General features: G+C 47.1%; 1 protein-coding gene across 1 annotated transcript in view; it reads left to right on the top strand.

Annotated features, from left to right (window-relative positions):
• Positions 1-22,945, top strand: part of fstl4 (follistatin-like 4) — a 128,065-nt gene that overhangs the window by 71,620 nt on the left and 33,500 nt on the right. Inside the window, exons 5-6 of the mRNA XM_076032115.1 lie at positions 13,447-13,640; positions 14,839-14,959. Of these exons, the coding sequence (XP_075888230.1) occupies positions 13,447-13,640; positions 14,839-14,959 (315 nt within the window). The remainder of the gene's footprint in view (positions 1-13,446; positions 13,641-14,838; positions 14,960-22,945) is intronic.

The raw sequence follows: 22,945 nt of genomic DNA, 5'->3' as shown, positions 1-22,945 counted from the left end.
TGGTGGCGCCTCACAGCAAGAAGGTTGTAGTTTCAATTCCGGGCTTAGGGCCTTTCTGTGTGGAGTCTGCATGTTCTCCCTGTGGGTTCTCTCCGGGTTCTCCGGCTTCCTCCCTCAGTCCAAAAACATGCATGTGAAGTGAATTGGAAACTCGTCCGTAGTTGTCCGTAGGTGTGTGTATGTGAGTGTGAGCTGTTGTTTGTCTCTATGTGGCCCTGCGATGAACTGGCGACTTGTCCATGGTGTCATCCTGCCTTCGCCCTATGACTGCTGGGAGAGTCTCCAACTACTTTGGAATCATTTGCAAGAATCGAGTCTACAGTCTCAGTGAAGCAATATTTAGATTCATTCAACCCAATTTCAGCAAATTTTGTGTGTGTGTTTTTGATTCACATGGCCCTTGACTTGTTTATTCATCCGTTGGCTCTCTCGTTACTTCCTCACAGTTTTTATGTTACTTCTAGCTGCACCTTCCCGCTCAGGCCACTAGGTGGCACACTCACTGACGTTCTTGAGAGTGGGGGAAAGAGTGGCAAAATAATCGTCTGATAACATTTGGTGTAGGCGTTGCCTTGGAAGATGAGGGATCAGTGACACGAAGACATATTCATATACCCGTCGCAATCTTATGCTAATTCAAGAGGAAAGGCCTCGCGATTGACCAATGGCGCTCATCAATCACAGTGCCACATTTGAAATTTAAATTCTTCCGTCGTACTGGATGCTGGTGGCCCACTTAGAAAAGGAGTGTTTGTCTGTGAAGACAGGTGCGGCCAGCGCTCTGCTCTTTGGTGGCGCTAGCATTAGCATATCAGCATAAATATTACAAGTAAACCATCCTGGTGCTAATCGTACTGTTAAGAAGCTTCAATAAAAGATGCGCCCGCTAGGCAGGTTGTTGGTTTTTTTTGTTTATTTTGTTTTTTCTTCAAACACAATCGTCTCCTGAACCGAGCCGGTGTGCTTAATTGATTCCAGAGGTCAGAGGTCGGAGCTGGGAGTGCAACATGATGCAACTGAAAAAAATAATTGGATCGAGACGGCCAACACCAGCAGTTTGTTCAACTTAATGGCTGTGTGTGTGTGTGTGTGTGTGTGTGTGTGTGTGTGTGTGTGTGTGTGTGTGTGTGTGTGTGTGTGTGTGTGTGTGTGTGTGTGTGGGTGTGGGTGCGTTTGGATTTGTTAAGTTGTACCGAGGTGTTACTTTGACTGATTCATGTCCACTGACACAAGATGAGGTGGCCAATGAGCAGTGTTAATTCCAGCCGTTACTCACTGCTGCCATGGGGGAGCCATGTTGGGTTGTGGGGTCATGGTTGTGGAAGTTGTGTTTTTGTTGTGTTTTTTGGGGTCCTGCATCTTGAAACGGAACTGTTGAGGGAGCAGAGCTGGCGATACATGTTAGTAAGTCTGAACTCCCCACTAAAGTTGAAAAGGATTTCCCGTGCAAACAACGTGCAGTTACAGTTGCTCTCCGCCTTTAAGCAGCACAAACACACACAGGCAATGGCAAGCTATCACGGCTAGGGTGGACGTGACAGCTAGCTAGTGCTTATTTCAGCTAAGAAATAAACACTAGCTATTTTCCTGCTGTGGCGCTGTCTGAGGTGTGTGAGTCCAGTGCGTCCTGCATGAGCTCTGCAGGACGGCCTGCTGCTGCTGCTGCTGCTGCTGCTGCTGCTGCTGCTGCTTCACTCTCCTGGCAAATGACTTTTGCAAGTCCCACAGCGAAGAGAGAGGGAGAGCGTGGGCATTTGTGCTGCAAACTGTAAAAGACGTTTATGGATCAAGAGGTTGAGCGTGTGTGTGTGTGTGTGTGTGTGTGTGTGTGTGTGTGTGTGTGTGTGTGTGTGTGTGTGTGTGTGTGTGTGTGTGTGTGTGTGTGTGTGTGTGTGTGTGTGTGGAGAGGGCAGATTGACAGACAGATCTCAGTTGCTCGGGTTTCGTTGCCTCTCTGCTCTGAGTGGTTGTGTTAGCTGTGGAACTCTGGGAGTTGTCGTCTCTCCCTGACTGGAGAACATTTTGTTTTTCATTCCTTCCATTCATTTAATTCATCCTTTGGGGTGGACAATCAGTCAGGCTACAACTTTAGCTTCATGAGACAGAGTCAGGGCCATTCTTTTGTTTCAGCCGAGCTCAGTCCAGGTGTGTTTACTATCATGCGGCTGGTCTGGAACCCAGGAAGTTCAGCTACTGGGTCATCCTCCAAAATGAAGGGACTGAAGCTGTTTTTCTCAGGTTGTGGAAACAGCGACTCATTACCATTTAGACACCTGTTGCTTCAACATTGTATTTGACTCAATAAATAAATGCAGCCATCGAGGACAGAACAACCTCTGCAACGGAGCGGTCGGCATCATGAGCACGTAGCTGCCAACTGTCGCCGTTGATGGCGGCATGGAAGTGTGTCTCATCCTGATTAGATTGTGCGAAGTGGCTGCAGGAAGCGAGAGAGGGAGGGATGGAGAGGGAGATTTATGGTGCCTGATTCCCGCTACCGTCCGACTCTCACCGGCTAAAGTGGCTCTCCATGAAGATCAAACAAACAGGGGCGGATTCGTCATCGTCTCTCCGCTCGTGATTCCATGTTGACCGCGTGTCAAACAAATCCACTTTCTGCCTCACGCTGCAGCGCCGCCGGAGACAGAGACGCTTTAGAGGAATTTCAGGGGTGACGCCGCCACTGCTCCACCCCTGGCGGGAGACCTTTGTCTAGTAAAACGCGCTCAGCGGCTGCTTTATTGGCTACAATGTTCAATAGCTTTTTTGTTGTTGTTGTTGTTGTTGTTGTCGAGTGTTTCCCAAAACCGCTGCTGGGATTTTTTTGCTCTTGATTGGGCAGAGCACTTCAAGACGCCTTTGGTTGTGATTTAGCACTTGTTAAATTCAAGATGATTGATTGATTGATTGATTGATTGATTGATTGATTAATCTTTCACCACCACGAGTCAAGTCCCAGAAACGGCTGACATGGGAATTTTAATTCCCTTTTTTATTCCCTTTTTTTTTACACAACCGTGTCATATCTCTAGGTTAGTTCCAGTTGTGGAGGTCAGCGATAGTGAGAAAGTCCTCGCTGCCCATGCAGAACTCACTGGCTCTCCAGTCTCTATTTGGGTCCAGGCTGTGAAACCCCTGTCTTTCCTCCCGCTGACGCGGTTCACCGCTTCCCCGCTCTGTCATCTGGGCTCTGATGGCTCTCTCAAGCTCCCAGCCAGCAGCCATTTCTTTTATTTATTCCGGGGGAAAATGCTGAAAATGCAATCAAATGCATCAGTCGGCGTGGCAGAAAAGCCATTCCTGAGCGAGAGCAAATGCGCAGCGAGTCGCCCTGGCCTGAGAGGAGGCTGGATAAGAGGCCGGGATAAACATCACGAGTCGGCAGAGACGAAGATGCGGGATCTCAGAGAAACGTGGCGAAGGAGCAGAACCCGGTGAGCAAATCAGAACAGCGCACAGCTGATCACGACGTGTCGAGACTTTAAGAATAAAAAGGCAAAAAATAAAACCAAGAGAACCAAGAGCTTGGTTCTCTTTGCACTTTGTTTTTTACCTCCAACCATCGGCAGAGCGGCTAATTCATCAGGGCTGCTCTCAGATCTGCAGGGAGCCAAATTAATATGCAAATCCAGCGCACGTTTGACGATCTTGCCAATTTACTTTGAACTGGCGTCAGCAAGATTTTTTTGCAACTTTTTTTTTTTCTCTTTTTTTGCAATCCGAGGAAATGAGATTTCTTCACTTCTTCACTCTCCAACTTTCTTTTGCCTCGTCTAACGTCATCTTCTGCACCCTCGTCTTTAAATATTGAGGCTGGACTGTGAGCTGCGAGCGCTCCGCATCTCCGGTTCACAGTTTCACACACTGCAGGTTCACTCAGTTGAAGTGTCGCTCTCCCTCTGTTGTTGACTCGAGCTCAAAGCTGTCAATGCAAAGAGTCATTTCTTTATTATTATATATATATATATTTTTTAAATAGATCAGATCTTCTAGTTCAGCCGCTGTCACTGTGTGAACCTGCTGGTAACACTTTGGCTTCCTCAAGTGGTCGGTGTCGCCGCAGACGCTGCCTCTCCTTCCTGGGAGACACGCTGCTCCGTTTGTGTTGCCAATTGCTCTGATTTCCTTCCTGCCTTATTTTTCTAATTGCTCCCTGTCGATTAATTATGCCGGATGATGAGAAATCTCCGGAGACACTCCAAACTCTGTTTGCAGTGCGCATCACGCCTCTGTGTTCAGACACCAAAACAGAGACAAACACTGCAGCGTTTCTGCTGCTGCTGCTGCTGCTGCTGCTGCTGCTGCTGCTGCTCCACTCGTGTTGACTTTGTTTTTAATGAGACCTCTTGTCAAGGTTCTTCTTTGCCTGTAGTCCTGAGGAGGGCTTGCCGTTGTGATATAATTACCGTCTGGTGACATAACTCAGCAAAAACACTCACTCATGTGAAAATGCCACATTTCAATGCTCACTGATCCAAACTTAGAATGTCAAAGAAAAAGTCAAAGTGAAATTGCAGAAGCAGCTGGGCCGCTTATGTTTGCACTCTTGCTGCTTTACTTGTTTGTCTGTCATCCTGCAACGCTGCACCTGTCCCAGCTACATCCAGGCCGAGTCGCCAGTAACCATACACATTCACACCTACACACAAATAACCAAGCTGGTTGTGAATTTCTGTCTTTAATATTAATAAATGGGGTTATTCCAGAGAATTCCTGCTCATCCTCCTCCACTAACGCACTGGAGGGTTTGGTAATTAGAGAGAGTCGAGCGCTGACCTGTGTTTTCCCCAGTGCCGCCACATTAGTCGCTGCTGTAAGCCGAAACCCCTCCGAGGCGGCAACGCCTTTGGGATGATGTGACTCTGTCGCCCGTATCCGCCCGGCTGCTTTCCCAGCGTTTCCTTCACTCTGCCAATCCGCCGCCCTTCCTGGCTTCTTGCTTCTTTATATCTAGAAGACGGCGTGCGGACCTTTAAGTCACTCGGCAAGTGGAGAAAATGACTTTTACGCCACTCAACCATCAGATCAGCAATGGATACGACGCACGTTAACTGTGGCCACCGGGATAATACTTCCTTTCAGAGTCTGTCTTGCTGCATTCCCGACTCCCACAGGAGAAACAGCCGTAGTGATGGCAAAACACCATTGCAAAAAAAAGAAGAAAGAAAGAAAGTGGTCGTCAGTAGATAAAAAACACCTGTTGCACACAAATCTGAAGTTAAAAATGACAAAAACCGCAAAGATGTTCACAGCACGGACACCTTTGTGTGTGTGTGTGTGTGTGTGTGTGTGTGTGTTGAGCAACAGCCTTTGGCAGCAGAGCAGGGGGGTTGGAAGGCCTTGGAGTCCTGAGGGGCCGATGGAGCTGGTAGATGTTGAAAACAACCCTGGTTCTATCTGAGGGCTTTTGGAGACGCGTCACCTCAGTCGCCCTGCTGCAGACTGAAGTACCCGCCCTCCACATTTATGCTACATAAGACTTTATCCCAGATGTTGAGTGTTCACGTTAGGGATAAAGGGAGTGCACTGAAAGCGAAAAAGGGAAAAGAGGAACAAAAAACAAAAAAACGCCCCTGCTTGGGAAAAGGGTGCAGCTGCAGCGACAAAGTGACCCGTTCGAGGCCGTTTCTGCAAATCAGGAAGCGGTTCCTTCGCCTCATCAACCATGTCATTTTTTTCTTCTTCTTTTGCCTCCTGGATGCCCAGTGTGACCCAGATACTGTCTGTGGAATCATATCAACACGAGGCCGCCAGTGTCAGAAACACCTTGTTTTGCCTCGGCTGTGTTAATTTCTCCCTTCATTAGTTCCGTTTCCAGGCTAATGGGCTGCTCCGCTCATGTTTCCTACCTGCTGGCAGAGAGACGGACTCCGCTTGTAAACCTTTAATGAGTCGGTCGGCCGCCGTCAAATGTACCTCGAGGGAAACGACGTGCGAGCGGCGGCAGTGGCAGCCACACGCACGCACGCCAGCCCGCCGCATCGTCAAATTTATCGTTTCATTTGCTCCTTTCTTCTCCTGAAAAATAGAATACACGGGACAGCAATTTGTCAAGGCGGAAGAATCTAATTTGCAAATTTCGAAATCCAGAAATGTTTTTGCGGAGTCTCTGGTGAGCTGGAGATCTCTGGGTATGGCGCACTGCGCACGGCTGACAGTTACAAGCTTATCACTTAGTAAAATGTAAATGTTCATGCACTGTCATTATGACGACGCCGTGAAGTGCAAAGAAACCAACAAAAAACAGCTGTTTTCCGCTCTTTTGCGTCGCTGGGAATGGAAAATAACAATGCAGAGTCGTGCAAAAAGATGTTGAAGAAAAATACTCCAGCTTGTGCCGCCGCGGCAGAGCTGTGACCTGCCATTCTGAAAATAGGAGAGAATGAAAAGATGAAGACGTTTCCAAAGGGTGACGACTGCAGACAGAATTCAGATGGAAGTTAAAAGCCAGATAAAAGGGTTGAACCTTTTTACCCTGACAGACAGACAGAGACCCAGGAAATAGAAAAAATGTTGCTCTCGCCGCCGCTCACTGTCGACTCCTCAGGATTACACATCTGATCTGCACATTTGAATGTGGAGGAGAATACATTATTCACTGTTGCTTAACACTCCGCCAGCATAATTTGACTATTACTATTATAATGTTGCTCTTTTTTTTTTTAGAACTTTATATTTCCGAGTCCTGTCGCTGCCGCACTTAATTTTACTCCATCATTATTTGTCTGGCTGCACTGTGTAATTCTGACGTGCTTCTCCTCGCTCGACTGTAGACCAATTTTATGGCCATTATGCCGCATGTTAATTTTTTTTCTTCTCTTTTCTCCTTTTGGAAACGGAGAAGATGCCGGGAGTCCCAACACCCCGCAATGGAGAACTTATGTGCCGACGGGTTGCAGATAAACCCGAGCGCGGGCACCCCTAGTGGTGCCTAACTGGTAAAGCTGGTTGTGCACCAGTGCAGCCAGCCGTGAGCTAGCCGCCTTTCCGGTGCCTCCCGGACACACGCTGGACTTGAGGGAAACATTATAATAAAGAAATAAGAAAACATAACACAAATGCATTGCTTACAGCATTGCTTGTCAGGAAGAGTCTGACATTACAAAACTGATAATGCAGACAGTAAGAGCGGTACGTCTGACCTCGCCTGGTCACTCAGCTCAGGATTGTGTTCAAGCAACGTGAAAAATAATAGTAGCTGTAATAAGTAACTCACTGCAGTTTGTGCAAAGTATTTACGGTTCCTGCTCGACCGCCAGGAAGTGGCTTTTTTTTTTAATCTTCCTCCTGAAGCAAAGGCTTTTCTTTTTTTTTTTTTTTTTTCCGCCGCTGCGCTAACTCCCAACTCTGCTTCGAGGTGTGTTTCTGACGCTTGGCCGAGACCCGTTTCATATTTTCAAGGACTGCAGGACAAATGGGAAGAAAGGCAGCGTTCACTTTCCACTGTGCACCAGCCTCAAGAGAAAAACACGCCTCCCTCCTCGGCTTCCCCTCCGTGGAACTCTGACACCTCACCCACCCTCACCCTCACCCTCACCCTCACCCTCCCGACCTCACAAGCTCGCAAGGAACGCTGTTGGAGCGCTGGTCCCTGCCCGCATCAGTTGCTCGAGGGCGGACACCTCCGCCGCTCTGCCACCTTCAGACCGTTTGAAGGCAGCGCGCCTGTGGTGACAGCTGGGCCGACAGCTTTGCTTTGCAGGCCTCAGCGAGAACCTCGAAAGCTCTTGTGATTACCGCAAGTCACTCTGCAGGTGTTGGACCCGAAAGAGGAGCAGGAGAGCGGCCAGGAATGTAATCAACAGAGAAACTTGTCCACACTCTTAATCTATTAGCTCCGGCCCTGCAGCCCGGGCCAATTATTCCCACGAGCTGCTGGACCGCAGTTTCCTGTGCAGGAGCAGCTCGATGTATATTCTGTCCGTGGCGGTGTGAGTCTGATTATTCTTGCTGCTGCTGCTGCTGCTGCTGCTGCTGCTGCTGCTGCTGCTGTTGCTGCTGCTGCTGCTGCTGCTGTTGCTGCTGCTGCTGCTGCTGCTGCTGCTGCTGCTGCCACTGCCGCTGCCGCCGACCTTGTGCTGTGTGTGCAGAGTTGGTGTGATTAGAAAATGTGTTCTCCTGTAAATGATTGCACAGAGACCGCCGTCACACTATGCGCGCTGCGTGCTCCACTGCCAAAACCGCACACAACCAAAGCGGCAATCTGTGAGACGCCACATATTGTGTCCAGGAGCATGTAAAAAAAAAACAACAACAACAAAATCTGGAGTGGAGAGTAAATGCCATCCATCGACTGCGGTCACGAGTCGGCGCCTCTCTTCAGGAAGTTGATTGCCAGAGTTTTTTTTGTCCTTTGTGACCAGCGGGTTTGATGTACGTGGACCTGCATCATCCTTGTAGCTGTGAAGTGATTTGATTTTACGTGCAGCTCCCTTAGTTTTTTAGTGACTGACCAAAGTAAGATTATGTCAAAAGCAGCATCACACACTGCTTTGACGCAGCTCAACTAGTATATTTTGACCACCTGCAAGTCTATGTGGTCTGCTTGTAGCGGAGTGCATTTACTCACGCATACACGTTGTTTTCCTCTAACAAAGACAGGGGCGCTCAGCTAATTTCTTTTGTCTTTTGCACAATCAGACCCTCAGGATCCTCTGCACGGCTCTCCTCCACTCTGACAGCGAGCAGGCTCAGTGAGTGCCGTGTAACTTCCCCCTCGCTGCTCTGCGGCTAACGTTAGCGCTGCGATGAGCTTCCCATTTAGACTGTGCCAAGCTGCACGGAGCCTGATAAGACCTGACTGACGCACTTTGCTGAGTGCGAGCGCGGGGAAACCGCTGGGCTCAGGGAAGAGGTCCCTGTTTTTATTTATTTATTTATTTAAGGAGGAGCTGCTCATTAGCTGAGAATTGATAGAGTCTGTTAATCACAGCTTTTTTTTGGTAGAAAATAAACAAATAAAGAAATAAACTGCTTTTTATAGGGATTATTGCTTGCACTATCAATAATAAGTTCCCAGCGGTCTCAGGAGGGACATTAAAGTTTAAATCCGTCACTCTGGCCATGGTATCACATTAGCATTGACACGCTAACGCCACCTGATCAGCTAAATCCGTCAATCCTCCTATCACATTCCTGCAGCCAGCAACGACGAGCAGAAAGCTCATACTGCACTGACCTGTCGTCATCCCTGCTGCTGATGACCCCAGCTGCTGCCTCCACTCCAGAAGCAGACCTTCTGTTGTTCTTCCTGAAAAGATGCTGTTAGTAAATAATAATAATAATAATAATAATAATAATAATAATAATAATAATAATAATAACAATAATACGAATAATAAAAAAATATTTTCTTCACAACAGTCGCAATAAGGAGAGGGGCCAGGTGTGTGCCAGCCCATCTGCAAGCAGAAAACGTACAAATCCCTCTGTCACATTATCGTCCTTCACATCTGTCTCCCGGTGCTGTAAAACAAACGGGAGACGAGGAGCTAAAGGTTGAAGTTGTTTTCGGTCCCCGGAGTCCCGCAGGAAACGCTACCGAGACTACAAAGCTGGCGCGCTAAGCCGATTTTCAGCAGCTGCCAGCAGCGATTATGCAACGCGCGGCTGTGGTGTGGCTGGTGTCGCCCTCCCAAGATTGTCTGGGCTCTCACAGACCCCCGCTGCCCCCCCTGAGGACCGCAGCGTGTCCATCATATTCATAATTATCCAGGAAGGAGCTCCCTCACCCTCGCACATTAGCGGCACACGGACGCCGAGGCAGTAAATAATCCCGTCACTTCAGCCGAGGGGAGGTCAGGCAGACATAAATTTAGCGCCGAGCACTCTCCCCGTCCTGCAGGGCATTGTGGGACGGTTTCATCATCTGAGGGACTGACGCCTCACATTTCCCTTTCTTGCCTGCGCCTTTGAGTCTGAGCCAGGAGCTCTTCCCCAGCACCAAAGGAGAAAGTTCTAAATGTTTCCACCACTGAAGTGCAAGAGGTGCTAGAAGTGAAGCTTCCTCCACTCACCACTTTAAAGCTCCTGCATTTGGATATTTAGCCCAACACCTCTCTAAGTGCGCTGTCTCTGGTCTCAGAGACGAATCAGCGCCCTTTGTGACATCACACAGGGCTTATTTACAGGAACACAATCTCTGAAAAAATAATATAAGGAGTAGTTTCTGGGTGACAGGAAACATGGTTAGAAAACGCTGATAAAGTTATTGTATTTATTTATTATTTGTTATTGTGTTTGGTCGGTTGAAACCAGGTTGGACTGGTTCCTTTTTTTGTGCCCATACATTTCTCAAGTTTTGTCTGTCACTTTTCTCTTTCTGTAGCTTTTGTACGTCTAAATTAAGTTAGCTAATACTCTAACTAGTCTTGTCCTCGCCAGGTTTAGCTGGATTTTTTTTTTCTGTATATTTTTCTCATCTTGTCGAACAGTTGAATGGATCGCATCGGATTATTCAGCATGACAGTGAGATTTTCTGCCCACAGTTTCCCTTTGTTTCCCCCCCACCTGCCGCCTCCGTAGATCATAACCCGTGAGCTCACGAGAGCTCTCAGCGGCGAACAGGTTCTACGTCTCCGGGACATTGGCTGTCTACAATGCAAGCAGCCCCGGATCACTCACTTAAGCAGCTCAACATTTCAGATGGGCAATAAATGGAGTCCCGGTCCCCGAAGAACAGTAAAACAGCAGTGGAGTCAGGGGTGGATGCGCCGTAACAGACAGATATTTCTCTGCCGCCGCCGCCGCTGCCGCAGCCGCCACCACTGCTGCACTCAGCATATCAAGAGTGAATCAAAAGGACATTCACTCCCACAAAGAAAGGGAGCGTGACTCAACTCACTGAAGGAAAGGAAAAAGAAACAGAAAAATAAATCCGGGTGCAACGGCATTGGCTTGCTGGCAGCGGTCAGGAGGCTGGGGGAGTGCCTGGGAGGAAGCAGTGGCGAAGAGCTATTAAAGTAATTTATGGCTTTAATAATCTTCTGTCAGCATGGCAATACTGGCTGCTGAGGACGCCTACGCCCCAACAATACCTTGGGAAAAGAAAAAAATATATATATATATATTTATATATATATATATCTATATATGTATATATATATATACATATATATACATATATATATATATATATATATATATATATATATATATATATATATATATATATATATATATATATATATATATATATATACATATATAGATATATATATATATATTCCTTCACTCTACAGGGCAAACGGTCAGACTTCCTTTTCATATCGGGTTTCTAAAGGAACGGTGTGTTCAAATCCGTGCGGTAAATCCAGGCGACGGGAGGATCGTCTCCCCTCGGCAAATATGTCAAGATGTAAATCTGCCTTTGGGTTTCGGCAGGAGGGACGACGGCTCCGCCGATGATCCCTCCTGCCTGATCCGTCTCACGCCTGCTCCTGCACCGAGCTGGGATTTAGCCGAGACCTTGACTCCACCGTCCCCGCGGGGGTGGGGCTTGGGGAGGGGGGGTGCACGGCCTTAGTCATGCAGGTGTGCGAGTCCTCGCGTCGTAATCGGCCCCTTGGCCTTGAGGCATGAATGTGCACGTGTGTATAAAACATGTGTACGTGTGCGTGCATCACCGTGTCGCCGTTGCTTTCCTTTTTGTCCCCGCGTAATGCGTCATGTTGAGTGGCGCACCTGTCTGACATGGGCAGTTGTGCTGCCAGATAATTGGAATTCTCCGGGACACGTGTGCCACAGTGTCTGCTGATCCTGTTAGACACAAAAGGACACATATTCTATGAAGGGAAGCATGTTTGTGTGTGTGCGTTTGTGCGTGAGCGTGCATGGGGCTCAATCCCATTTCACCTTTCGCACCTTCCACTGAGCTCTTCCTGTCTATTTCTTTAAGGTTCCTGTTGAGAGCGACATAGTGACAGAGTGCCTCGCGGCTCTGCAAACACAGACTCACACTGACTCCATCAGAATGTTGTTTTTTTGTTACCAAAGCACGCAGAAGTTTCTTTTTTTTTATTAATTGAATTGAAACTGACATCAAATTGTTCTTTTTTCCTCTCTCTCTCTCACTACGTAGTGTTTTATTGCGCATCACTGAGGAAACACGTGGAGCGCTGCAGTTACTTGGAAATAAATTAGAAGCGCTGGATGGAGAGAACAGCGAGCAGGCGGGGCGGCGGAGGGTTTATCGAGCGTCCGACCCTGCCGGTTATTGAGCGCAGAGACGCACCATTAAAATGGTGAAGTGAAGAACAAATGACGACAGCAGCACCTGAAATATGAAAATGTGCCGTTTAAATGCCTCAGTCGGGCCGGTTGGGGTCAAACTGAGAGATGAAATCGACTGGAAGCGAAAGATCCTTTATTTTTTGCCGAACAGGAAACACTTTGCAGGCTCCTCTTTGTGTGGCAGTGAATGGACGTGCACTTTTTTACCATGTGTCCGACCACAGAGCCCGCAGCTGTGACCTCACTTAACCCTCACTCACAGAGGTTTTGGCGGCACCAGAATGAGACGCAGCGTTCGAAGCCTTTGGATTTTGCAGACTCTCAGTCACGTCCAACCTGATTGTTTTTCTTTTTTCCTGCGTTCATTAGCTGCGACAGTTGCGTCTCAGCCGCCTCGTCGGGGAGGAGATTAGGCCGCGAGATCCCGCCGGCGTGTTGCTTACGGAGGAGGGGGCGGCGCATTGGCTGGGCGTCACCTGATGATTTATTCATGGCACCGATTCCTCCGCGCTCTGTTCTCTCAATTGCCCGCTCCTGTCTGCCGTGTTGGCTTACCCGCCTCTCGCCTCCCGTCGGCGCCTCTCGTGCTGTCAGCCGGCTTAGCGGATGATACCAGATCGCCGGATTGAGCGCGAGAGAGGAAGCGGCAGATAAAAAAAAGGAAATGGAAAGTTTCCTTCCTCCTCTCCTTTCGTCGGAGCCGCTTGTCCGTCCGCTCTCTTTCGTTGGTTATCTCCCGGCAGGGCGAGGGCCAGATGCATAATTATTGATCTGAAGTGCAAAGGAAAACAGAGCGAGCGCTGCCCCGTGATTAATTTGCGGTTACTCATTTCCTCCGAACGTTTTTCATCAGGCGAGGCCCGCGTGAAGAGGTTGGAGGAGGTGGAGGAGGAGGAGGACGATGAAGAGTCTCTGTCTAGTTTTGATTGGTTTTGGGTTTGCTTTAATCTGGCAGCAGAGAGAGGGACTCGACTCTTGAGAGGCTCCGAGTGAAGATGTTTACCTTTGTTTTCCTGCAAATTCAAGGATTACTTGTAATTAATTAGCAACAGCTGTCGGCTAATTGACACAATGCGCCTCATCTAGCCCCCTTTTTTCTCTCCTCCAAAGGGGGAAAGAAACAAGAGCACAACTAACACAGTACTCATCCATCCTGCTCTTGTTTTGTCCACCTGAGTTTAACCTTCCACCTCTGTGTGTTTTGCCTCCGTGCAGGAAATGCCTGCACCATGTCGGAGTACAACAGGCTGAAGAGCATGCTGCTGGACATGCAGCCCAAGCTGCTGAGGACAGGAGGGGGGCGGAGCCAGCAGAGGGACATGGAGGAGAAGAGGGCGCTGGTGGACACCATGTTCAAGTACCTGGACGTGGACCAGGACGGCTGGCTGGTCGGCGACGAGCTGGAGAAGGTTGGTGTCGTCGGGAATGATGAGTCACCCAAACATGATCCCAGCTGTCAGAACTCGGGCATCAGTTCCAGAGCTGCAGAGTCATTTTCTGGAGTTTAGCTGATGCAGCTGGTTGTTGATTTTTGTCCATCGTGCTCCCTCGTGGCGACAAACACACAAAAGGGGAAAAAACACGACAACGCTGGTGCGTTAAGGAACATTCAGCACCTGGAGAGAATCCAGGTTGGCTGCAGAGGGAACGTTCCAAACGTTCCAAACGTTCCCTCTGCAACGTTCCAAACCAAAGAAAAAAGCAGCTAGTGACATTAAATCATCGGCCGTAACAAAATCTCATCCCGCCGCCTGATGGGAAACAGTCGGCTGAGCTACAGATCAGGAGCAGAGCGGCAGCAGCGGCGGCATTTTTTCCGCGGTCAGAAAATGAAATTATCTGGCCGTCGGACGCGGCTGTGATTAGGCTCCGCCCAGACGCCGCCCACCAGAGCTCCTCTGATTTACCACTTCCCGACACAGGACGAGCGGCTGTCAGGATAATATCGACGTCTTGATCTCTGGGATGAAATTGTGGTTTGGCTCTTTCTTAGCGTGTGTAAATCAAATCGGGGTGGTTTGGATGATACAAAGAGCAGGACAGTTTTTTTTTCATTAATATTATTATTCATTTAGAAACTAAAATTGAATAAATTGCCAAAAACGGCACAGTAAATAATCATTTGTTGTCTGACGGTGCTTGAAGATGATGCCCTAGTTTGATCCCTGAAAATGTAATAATATTTTTTTTTCTAAAGGACCAAATGTTGTTTGGCCTATTTTTACTGAAGGAAGAAAAAAAAATAAATCCCCATCTGGTAAAAGGAACCCACTAAAAAAAGGATTCATTTCCTCAGAAGTAGCTGCTGGTCCTGAATGCAGTTATGCAGCGATGATGCTGTTAAAGATCAAAGATACTGGCAGATTAATTTCAGTCGGGTCTTAGAGAATAAAGTCCTGCACTTTGGGTTAGAAATGTTCAATTAAAAAGACCCGAGGCCTCTTCAGCCTGAATCGCTGCCTTCAGGCTTGATGGAAGCAGAAGAAGAAAAGTGGCTTCCATGTGCAACTTTTCTGTGGGGAACGAAAAAAAGGACAGGGAAAAAAAATCCTGAAATGTTCCCAGAATTTGTCAGTGTGGTTCAGCGTGCGGCCCCTCTGTCTGCAGATCTCCATGAAGGAGCACCTGGAGGACAGCCTGCTGCAGTGCACCATGCAGGACCTGCTGCGCTACGACGACTACAACAACGACGGACACCTCAGCCTGCACGAGTTCTACACGGCCTTCCGTGAGTGACTCCTCCGCTCCGTTTGTTCGTCCGTTCGCTCACCTGTGCGCTTCCACTCGGGATTCCGTCTTTGATTCAGTTTCCGTTCCATTTCCCTTCATCTGAAAATGAACAAAAACACGACTCAAGCTGAGCCCCGAGTCTTATAAAAGAGGAAACAGCAGTTTGTCCTCTCTCGACTCGCGCATAACATAATTTCACTTTAAAACATGACCTGGGCTTTTAGCCACCTGCAAACACAGAGAAACCTGCCGACCCGCCTTCAACCGCACTCGCTTCCAGACCTTCAGCCCTCGGATAAATTCATAATTGCTCTCCTGCCCATGTGTGCCCAGACCCTGTTCATGATTACGGCAATCTGGAAGCACCGTAATAGCCTTTGGGCTTTAGACTAAGAGGCAGCTGAGAGCAGCTTTGGCCCCTGTTAGGACCAATAATCACTGTTAGGGCACTAATGCTGCCGTGGCAAACGGGGCTGAAATCGTAGACGTGCCGGGGCCAAAGCGCAACAGATTTGCGGACCAACTCCCTTTTTTTTTTTTTTTTTAAATCGCTCTCGCAAAGTGGTGCAACATGGAATATAAAAGTTCAGGTGCTCAACTGTTCTCTTGAAGATCTGGAGGTTCTAAAGAGTGTTGCGGTGGCGGAGAATCATCTTCCCTTTGTGCATTTCATTCAGAAACAATGACTCAACCTCTCAATATGGTTCGAGTGGCAAGGGTAAGATCAAAAAAAATAAAAACAACAAAAAAACCCATCACCATGATCTTTCACCCCACAGTATTAATGGGCAGCTTGTGCTCCACTATTCTGCCAGACTCGTCTCCTTCCAGATGGCCGGCAAGCAGCTTCCTGGTGCTATTTGTTTGCCCAGAGGCCAGTCTGCCGTGTTTGTCAATGCGTTTTATGCTCGACAAGCAGCTAAAGGAACGGGCTGGGACCAGTAAAGCAGGGCTATTGATCAGGTGATGCTCAAGGTTAAATGTGGGGGCTGCAGCAGGAGGGCACCGCCAAGGCGGGAGCACTTAGCTCCGAGTGGCGCAGCTGGCGTTCCTGGTTGATGCTGATGCCGTGGAATTGTGTGCGCTGTGTGTGTGTGTGTGTGTGTGTGTGTGTGTGTGTGTGTGTGTGTGTGTGTGTGTGTGTGTGTGTGTGTGTGTTTTCCTGGGACGAGCTCCCTCTCTTCCTCTCTCTCTCCCAATGTGAGGGGTCTGGGAGCAGAGTGGCCAGGAATCACAGGTGTGTTTAGCAGGGTGGAAATTCACAATATGGACATAAGCTTGGAAAGTTCAGCAGGAATAATGGTGCTAAATGATGTGTGGGCACTTCATTTAGCCGTCCAATCCAGTCCCAGCCAGTCTTTTGAAGCAACGTTCAACACACTCATGCATCCAAAGTTTTGAAAAACGAACTTTCCTGCGCCAGTGTTGCACGGCCCTATGAAAACGTACCAGCTTTTAAAACACACACAAATGACCTTGCATCACAGAAAGTAGGATAAAATATTGAATACAATGAAAAAGGGCGAAATGACCAACCCTCGTGCAGAGACTCAATAAACCCACTGAGTCTTCTGCTTCAGGAAATCTTGGCAGTCTGTTATGAGGCTGCACCAATAAATTGTTCATACTGGGGTGTTGGGGTGTATGACTGGTCTCACCTCCTGTCAGCCAGGTTGCTATGGTAACCCGGTTTTGAGTCGTGCCTTTAAATAACAACGGAACATAAATTAAATTCAATCAAGTAATTGCAACAATAAAAACAAATCTAGAAAATGCCAGCCAGACAAGGGAACCAACATGTAGATATAAAGTGGAATATGAGGTACAACAGGAGAATATGTTAGGTTAAGAGGAATAAAATATGTATAATATGATGTATTATAAACTTTATGTTCGTCCTTGATAGATTTAAGTCAATAGTGAGCTTCCAAAGGCTGAAAAAGCCCCTGGTTAAACCCGCTGGGGCAAACATCATAATTCACCACACACAAACACAATAATCAAGTGTTTACTCCAAGTGAAAGAATCCAATAACTTATTGATCCTGATCCCTCGGTAGTTGTTTGAGGAAAGTCAATAAATGAATTAAAAATGATCTGAATCAGAACACTAACTGAGCTTTAGTTTGATAATACAGAAAACAAACATTAATCAGACACGGGAGTCTGTATTGATCATTACATATTTTTTCGTTTTCTTTAATAAGAAATTGTCCTTGGCGCTGCTATATGACAAACGACATCAACGCAAACGAGAAATGACACGCAATGTGGGTTTAATATGTTCAATTTAAATGAAAAAAAACAAACATCTGGGTCATGAATCAGGAACTTTTTACCTGTCGGCCCCTGGGAGCCTCAGTTCGCAGCAGCAGACCAGGAGGGACGAGAGGCTCTGAGATCTGGATCACTTTCCCGCTCCATACATCAGTTCCGAGGAGAGGCTTGTTTTGCCTGCTGATGGATGATTTTTCTCCGGCAGCGGTGAATAATTAGCCGTGAGTCCGTGGCGGCGATAACGGCGCCGTTCCTCTCTGCCTCTCTGCTAATGGTGTCTGCTTTGTGGGCCTCGGGTTCCCGCACATTTATTAGAGGGGTTTATCTCCCGGCCGAGAGACGGCGGCTACACGTGACCCCTGCTCATTGTGAACTATTGTAATTATACAATAATAAATGTGTGACTGCTTTGGGAGGGGATATTGAAATGTGGTAGCGGTCGGCGGCGGTGCATTAGCGCCGATAGCGGCGCTGAACGGGCTCGCTGAGAGACATCCGGCGGCCCGCAGACGTAATAAACTGGAAAAACACCCGACCGGTGACACGCGGTCAGAGCTCCCTGATGGAGCCGCGCGTGTTTAATAAGCCGCTGTGCCCTTCGAACGGCCTCGTATTAAAGCAGCCGGGGAGATAAGTTCTATCTGGACGGCACACCTGGAGTGTAAACGGACTCGCCGACTGAACTGTCTCAGTGTGGCAGCGGTGGTGTGTGCCGAGCGGCGCGGTTTTGAGGGACTCCGAGCGGCGAGTCGTTGGTTCGCTCGGATATCTGGAGACTATTGTTGGGGGGGGGGAATCACTTCCTAACATTATCTGTGTCTGTGTGTCACATGTTCTCCTCGCTCACGTTAATGCGGCGTGCATGAGGCAGATGGTTCTGGAGAACAGCCCTCTGTGATGTCACAAAGGGCACTGATGCCCCTCTAGCTGCGTTCCCATGACCTCTAGAATTGCCCAAAACCTAAATGTCGCATTAAGAATCTGGTAATGGAAACACATTTATTCGCATTTAAATGGGACCATTTCATTTCAAGTGAAATTGGTGCGTCATGATTGGACAGAGGAGGAGATGGAATATTTTTTTTTACAAGCAATCAAAGTGAAAAATAGAACAACCATTCTTGCAAACATAAACAGAGAAAAGCAAACGTAATTCTCGTAAACTCTCACGGGGCCAGAGTTTACGAGAATTACGTTTACGACTAATGCGCTTCACACCGTTCAATGGAAACACCTGCAAATCGCAACTGTATCTTGTCGAAATTTTTAAAATATCGCTATTATTTCGTGGAAAACTGTAATGGAAACGCAGCTTCTGACACCCCTCTCCTCTGAGCAGCAGCACCGCCTTTTTTGCCCCCTTCCAACAGCAGAGCGTCGGTTTTAACAGGAAGTTTGAACTGAGCGTTTCTGCTGGAGGCTGTAAACAGAGGGCTAAGTGTATTGTTGGAAGTTTGAATCTTTTCACAGGGAAAATAAATGCATTAATAAATAAATAATAAAGGAAGAATATGTTACTCAAGGTTTTAGGTTAAGGTAACTCTATTTGCAACTTTTATTTTCTGTGCCTTGTAGACAGACATCAAAGTTTGCATACAGATGTGTTATTTATTCGTTTTTTTTCTCTGCCCATCCACCTCGATCCAGCTGTGGTCGAGCTGAGGTGTAATTATGGTAATTAAAAGACAGTCAAAAGCCACCGTGGATGCAGAAGCTTCGCTGCAGGTGGAGCTCCTGCAGGGAGCAGCGTGAGAAGAAAACAAGGGTGTTCGGTGATTCAAAGGAAGCCGCTGCTGTTAGCCCAGCGGCTTGTTTTTCTTGCTAAATCATGCTGATTGCTGCAGGTCATCGAACTGGCAGATTTTAGGAGGAGCAACAGAGGAGTCCAGGAGAAAAATATGATTTTTATATATATATAAAAAAAAATTAAATCAAAAAAGCTAGGAGAAAAAATGAAGGAAGCAGGGCACAGCAGGGTGGGAGACAGCAGGGAGAGAAGAGTCGAAAAGTTTTGGTGAAGATGAAAACAACATTATTTATTTATTATTATTTATTTGACCCTCACGTCTTTACTTTCACATTGACATTGTGCATCGATGGGATGTTTGGACGAGACCTTCAGGGAAAGTTTCGCGGTTCCAAGCTTTTTCGTGCCCGTGTAACAATTTTTGATGTATAAATCCTTTATATGAGCTCCACTTCGAGTTCGGTCCGCCTCCAGCAAACTGTTGTAGCTTTAACAATCCACCAGCGTGACTAAGCTGGGGAACTGTTTACTCACCAGCCTATAAACAGGACAGAGGAAGGTATGAAATGAAGATGAACTACAAACAAGGCATCACTTTCTGAATAGGGGTTGATTTTTTTTTTAGTTGCCAATTCATGGTGGAAATTATTGTAGGTTTTTGGAACATTTCTAAATAAAAGTTATTGTCAGCTAGACAGCAAGATATATTTTCCCTCAAAAGCCTTCATGGGAAAGAGCTTTAAACAGACAACCTCTAATATATTGAGTTATTATTTATGACTCAGGCAACGATCCGGATGATTCTGGCAGAGAAGCACTTCTGACAGTCCAGCTGGCCAATTAGGAGCAATTTGATATCAGACCATCTTTGTCATTAAACAAGCAGGTGCTCAAACCAGATTGATCGCTCAGATCGTCTCATCGTTGCAACTGGTGCGGCGATTCAACACAATTCCATCTCTGCGATCTCAGTTCACTTCAGTTGCGCTCTGATTTCGCCCTTCGTGTGCGGAGCCGATCAGACGAGGCCTCGTCGCTCTCCGACAGCCGCAGTGGGCGAGGGGAGTGCGGCGCCGAGTGCCGACAACAAAGCCACTTTGAACCCGGAGGTCTTGGAGGCTCTTTCTTCTCCCTGCCTAACCCCCAATTGTTTCCACTTCATTTTATCCTTCCACCCCCCCTCTCCGTTTGTCCCTCTCTTCCTCCCGTTCCTCACTCACCTCTTATATTGCTGCTCCCTCCTTCCTGGTTTTATCTCCCCCCTCATCCTCTCCAGCTCGCCTATTGTCCCCCCAGCTCCCATCTGAAGCCTCACTACCCACTCAGTGGACCTTTGCAGCTAATTGCTGGCGATTGCACAAGAGGTTTTTTTGGATGGGGGTGGGGGGGGCGACACTGTCTGAGTGTCCTTCCTCTTTCTGGGTGATCGGCTGGTCTTGTCCTGCTGCTAGTGAGACTCTCCGCTCACATTTCCTGCAGACTGCTCTGGAAAAACTCTGTAAAAGTTTTCGGTTTTTGGAAAAACAGAAGAGCAGCAGAAACCAACAGCAGCAACACCGCGTCAAACACACACACACACACACACACACACACACACACCACCAGTCTATCATGTTACACCTTTCAGCTTGTGGTCATCCAGCAGCCAGTTTCCAGTTGCGAGAGTGGAAGATGCCCTGTGAGTCGTCATGGCAACTGTGATTTCCCATTTAAAGTCTGAATCCTGCATTTATGACCGCCGCTGCGCCGCTGCAGCTGATTCAGTGCAGAGGGAACAGAGCCAGTCTAAATTCTCCGTCTCCCTGTGTTTGCTGATGAAAACGGAATAAGATTTCTGCAAACACTGAGTGGCTGCGGCCTCGTATTGAAGTCCAAACACTTCAGCTGGGTGAAATATATAAAGTCTGCACGGAGTGGGGTGGGAATTTCAAGCAGGCGTCGGGAAAAGGCCCTTGTGCATTTGGCCGTGAGCTTTTGTTTCTTGTGTGATGGACAAGTTCTTTTAAATACACTTCACATTTGTTTTTCAATCAATATAATAATAATAATAATAATAATAATAATAACAATAATAATAATAAAAATAATAGTAATAATAATAATAACAATAATAATAACAATAATAATAACAGTAATAATAATAATAATAATAATAATAATAATAATAATAATAATAATAATAATAACTTGTGTGATCCATCACATTTCCATGGAGCTCATGTCCCTCAGCTGTCTCCTTCCTTGCTCTGACACCGGAGTTGCATTTGATCTCTTAACACTCCCAACAATGGCTGCATGTCGGGGATTCACACCCAGAGATATGAAAACTAATTTTAGGCCACGTGGTAAATAAATAACTAGATCAGATGAGGCAAGTTGGAGAAAAATCACTTTTCCCAAAATCTTAATTTCAACAATGAGCGTAGCATGAAATCAAAAAAACTGAAAAAGTACTTAGCACAGCCGCTGGATGATGTATTAAAGTGTAAGAGTTGCAGACGTGCTTAAATTCATTAATGATATTAAGGTCATTTTTAGAGTTGCAACAGCATTGAGATAAATGTTCAGTTCAGTTTGCTGCCACAAAATGAATATGTGCATTTATTTTTTCTTAATGATGCCTCAGTGCAACAGCTTGAATAAAAAATAAAAAGAAATTGAAAAGTTAAAAAAATATCTAAATCTATATAAATTATTGTTACTTGCAAGCTACCTGCCCTGGACACCAGTTGAGTACATCAGTGCATCAGTCATTTCGGACGTGCTAATATTGATGTACATCCCCGGGGGGGTTTAACAAAGACAAATGTCTTTGGTAAACTTGGTGTAATGAAGTACAAACTTCCATTTCAATCTGCTGCATATTATTTTGTAATGAGGTGTAAAAGAAACACACACACACACACACACGTGCTCATACACACACACACCCACACTTGTTAAAGTCTCCCGGCGTATCTCGCACATCGTGTCGGGATCATTAAAGACATGGATTCTTATTGGTGACACACTTTCTGTTCTGCCAGACGTGTAATATCTCTCATAATTACACATGCTGAATAATCCCATCCAGTGCCCCCTCACCCTCCCCATCACCCCCCCACAGCTCCCCCACTGCTGCACTCCCCTTGTCCGTCTCCCATCCTTTCACTCGCACCGCTTTAATTTCATCTTTAGGTCTCTAATTAACCGCACAGATGTAAATCCACGCTTTGCGCCGCCTCGAGGGGGCTTAGCTTTGACCCTTTGACCTTTCCCAGAATTTTTTAACTCTCTCTCTCTCGTTATCATCCGCACTTTCATTACGTCTGTTTCCCTCCCTATTCTTTTCTCCTTTTGCGCACCGCAAGTTCCCGGGAGGTGGCCGAGTGTCTTCCAACGTGCCGTAATTCAGAGGCAGCCGAGCCCGAGGCAGTTAGCGGCGCAGCATGAGGTCTGCTTTTATCTCTCTCCTCTGTTACTCCCTTCGTGCACGAGGAGATAATTCATTATCACGCCTTCGCTGATTCACTCTTTCTCCTACCTCTATGGCGGAACAATCCCCCCTATGGTACATATTTTTTTGTTCCCGCTGTGTCTTATTTTAACACCGTTGCACAAAAAAGAATTCCAACCGGTGTGTGTGTCCACGCCGATGCGAGTTATCTGCTTGGGCGAGTCTCTGCCGCTCTTCTCGCTTCCGCAGCAGCAGATTCCCCTCCAGCGTTCACCTTCAGCCGCCATGGAAACATTCTCCCACGGCAAGCAAAGTAAACAAAAGCGCTGAAGAGAAAGAGGTAAAAGACTTTTTCTGCGACACAAAAGCAGGTTCGTGCAGCACCAAAAAAACACAGAGGCTTGAGCGCACAATCCGTCTTGGCTGAATAGTCTTGTGTTATGAAAATGACTCCCATGAACCTCAAGGTTTAATATTCTTCTTTGGGACAAGGTCCACTCATCGATTGAGCCACTTTAGGTGGCG

Source organism: Nelusetta ayraudi, unplaced genomic scaffold (genome assembly GCF_046127955.1).
Source record: "Nelusetta ayraudi isolate G7.1 ecotype Tasmania unplaced genomic scaffold, CSIRO-AGI_Nayr_v1 ptg000033l, whole genome shotgun sequence".
Taxonomy (NCBI): domain Eukaryota; kingdom Metazoa; phylum Chordata; class Actinopteri; order Tetraodontiformes; family Monacanthidae; genus Nelusetta; species Nelusetta ayraudi.
The sequence above is the reverse complement of the archived record's forward strand: the minus strand, read 5'-3'. Positions and strand labels throughout refer to the sequence as shown.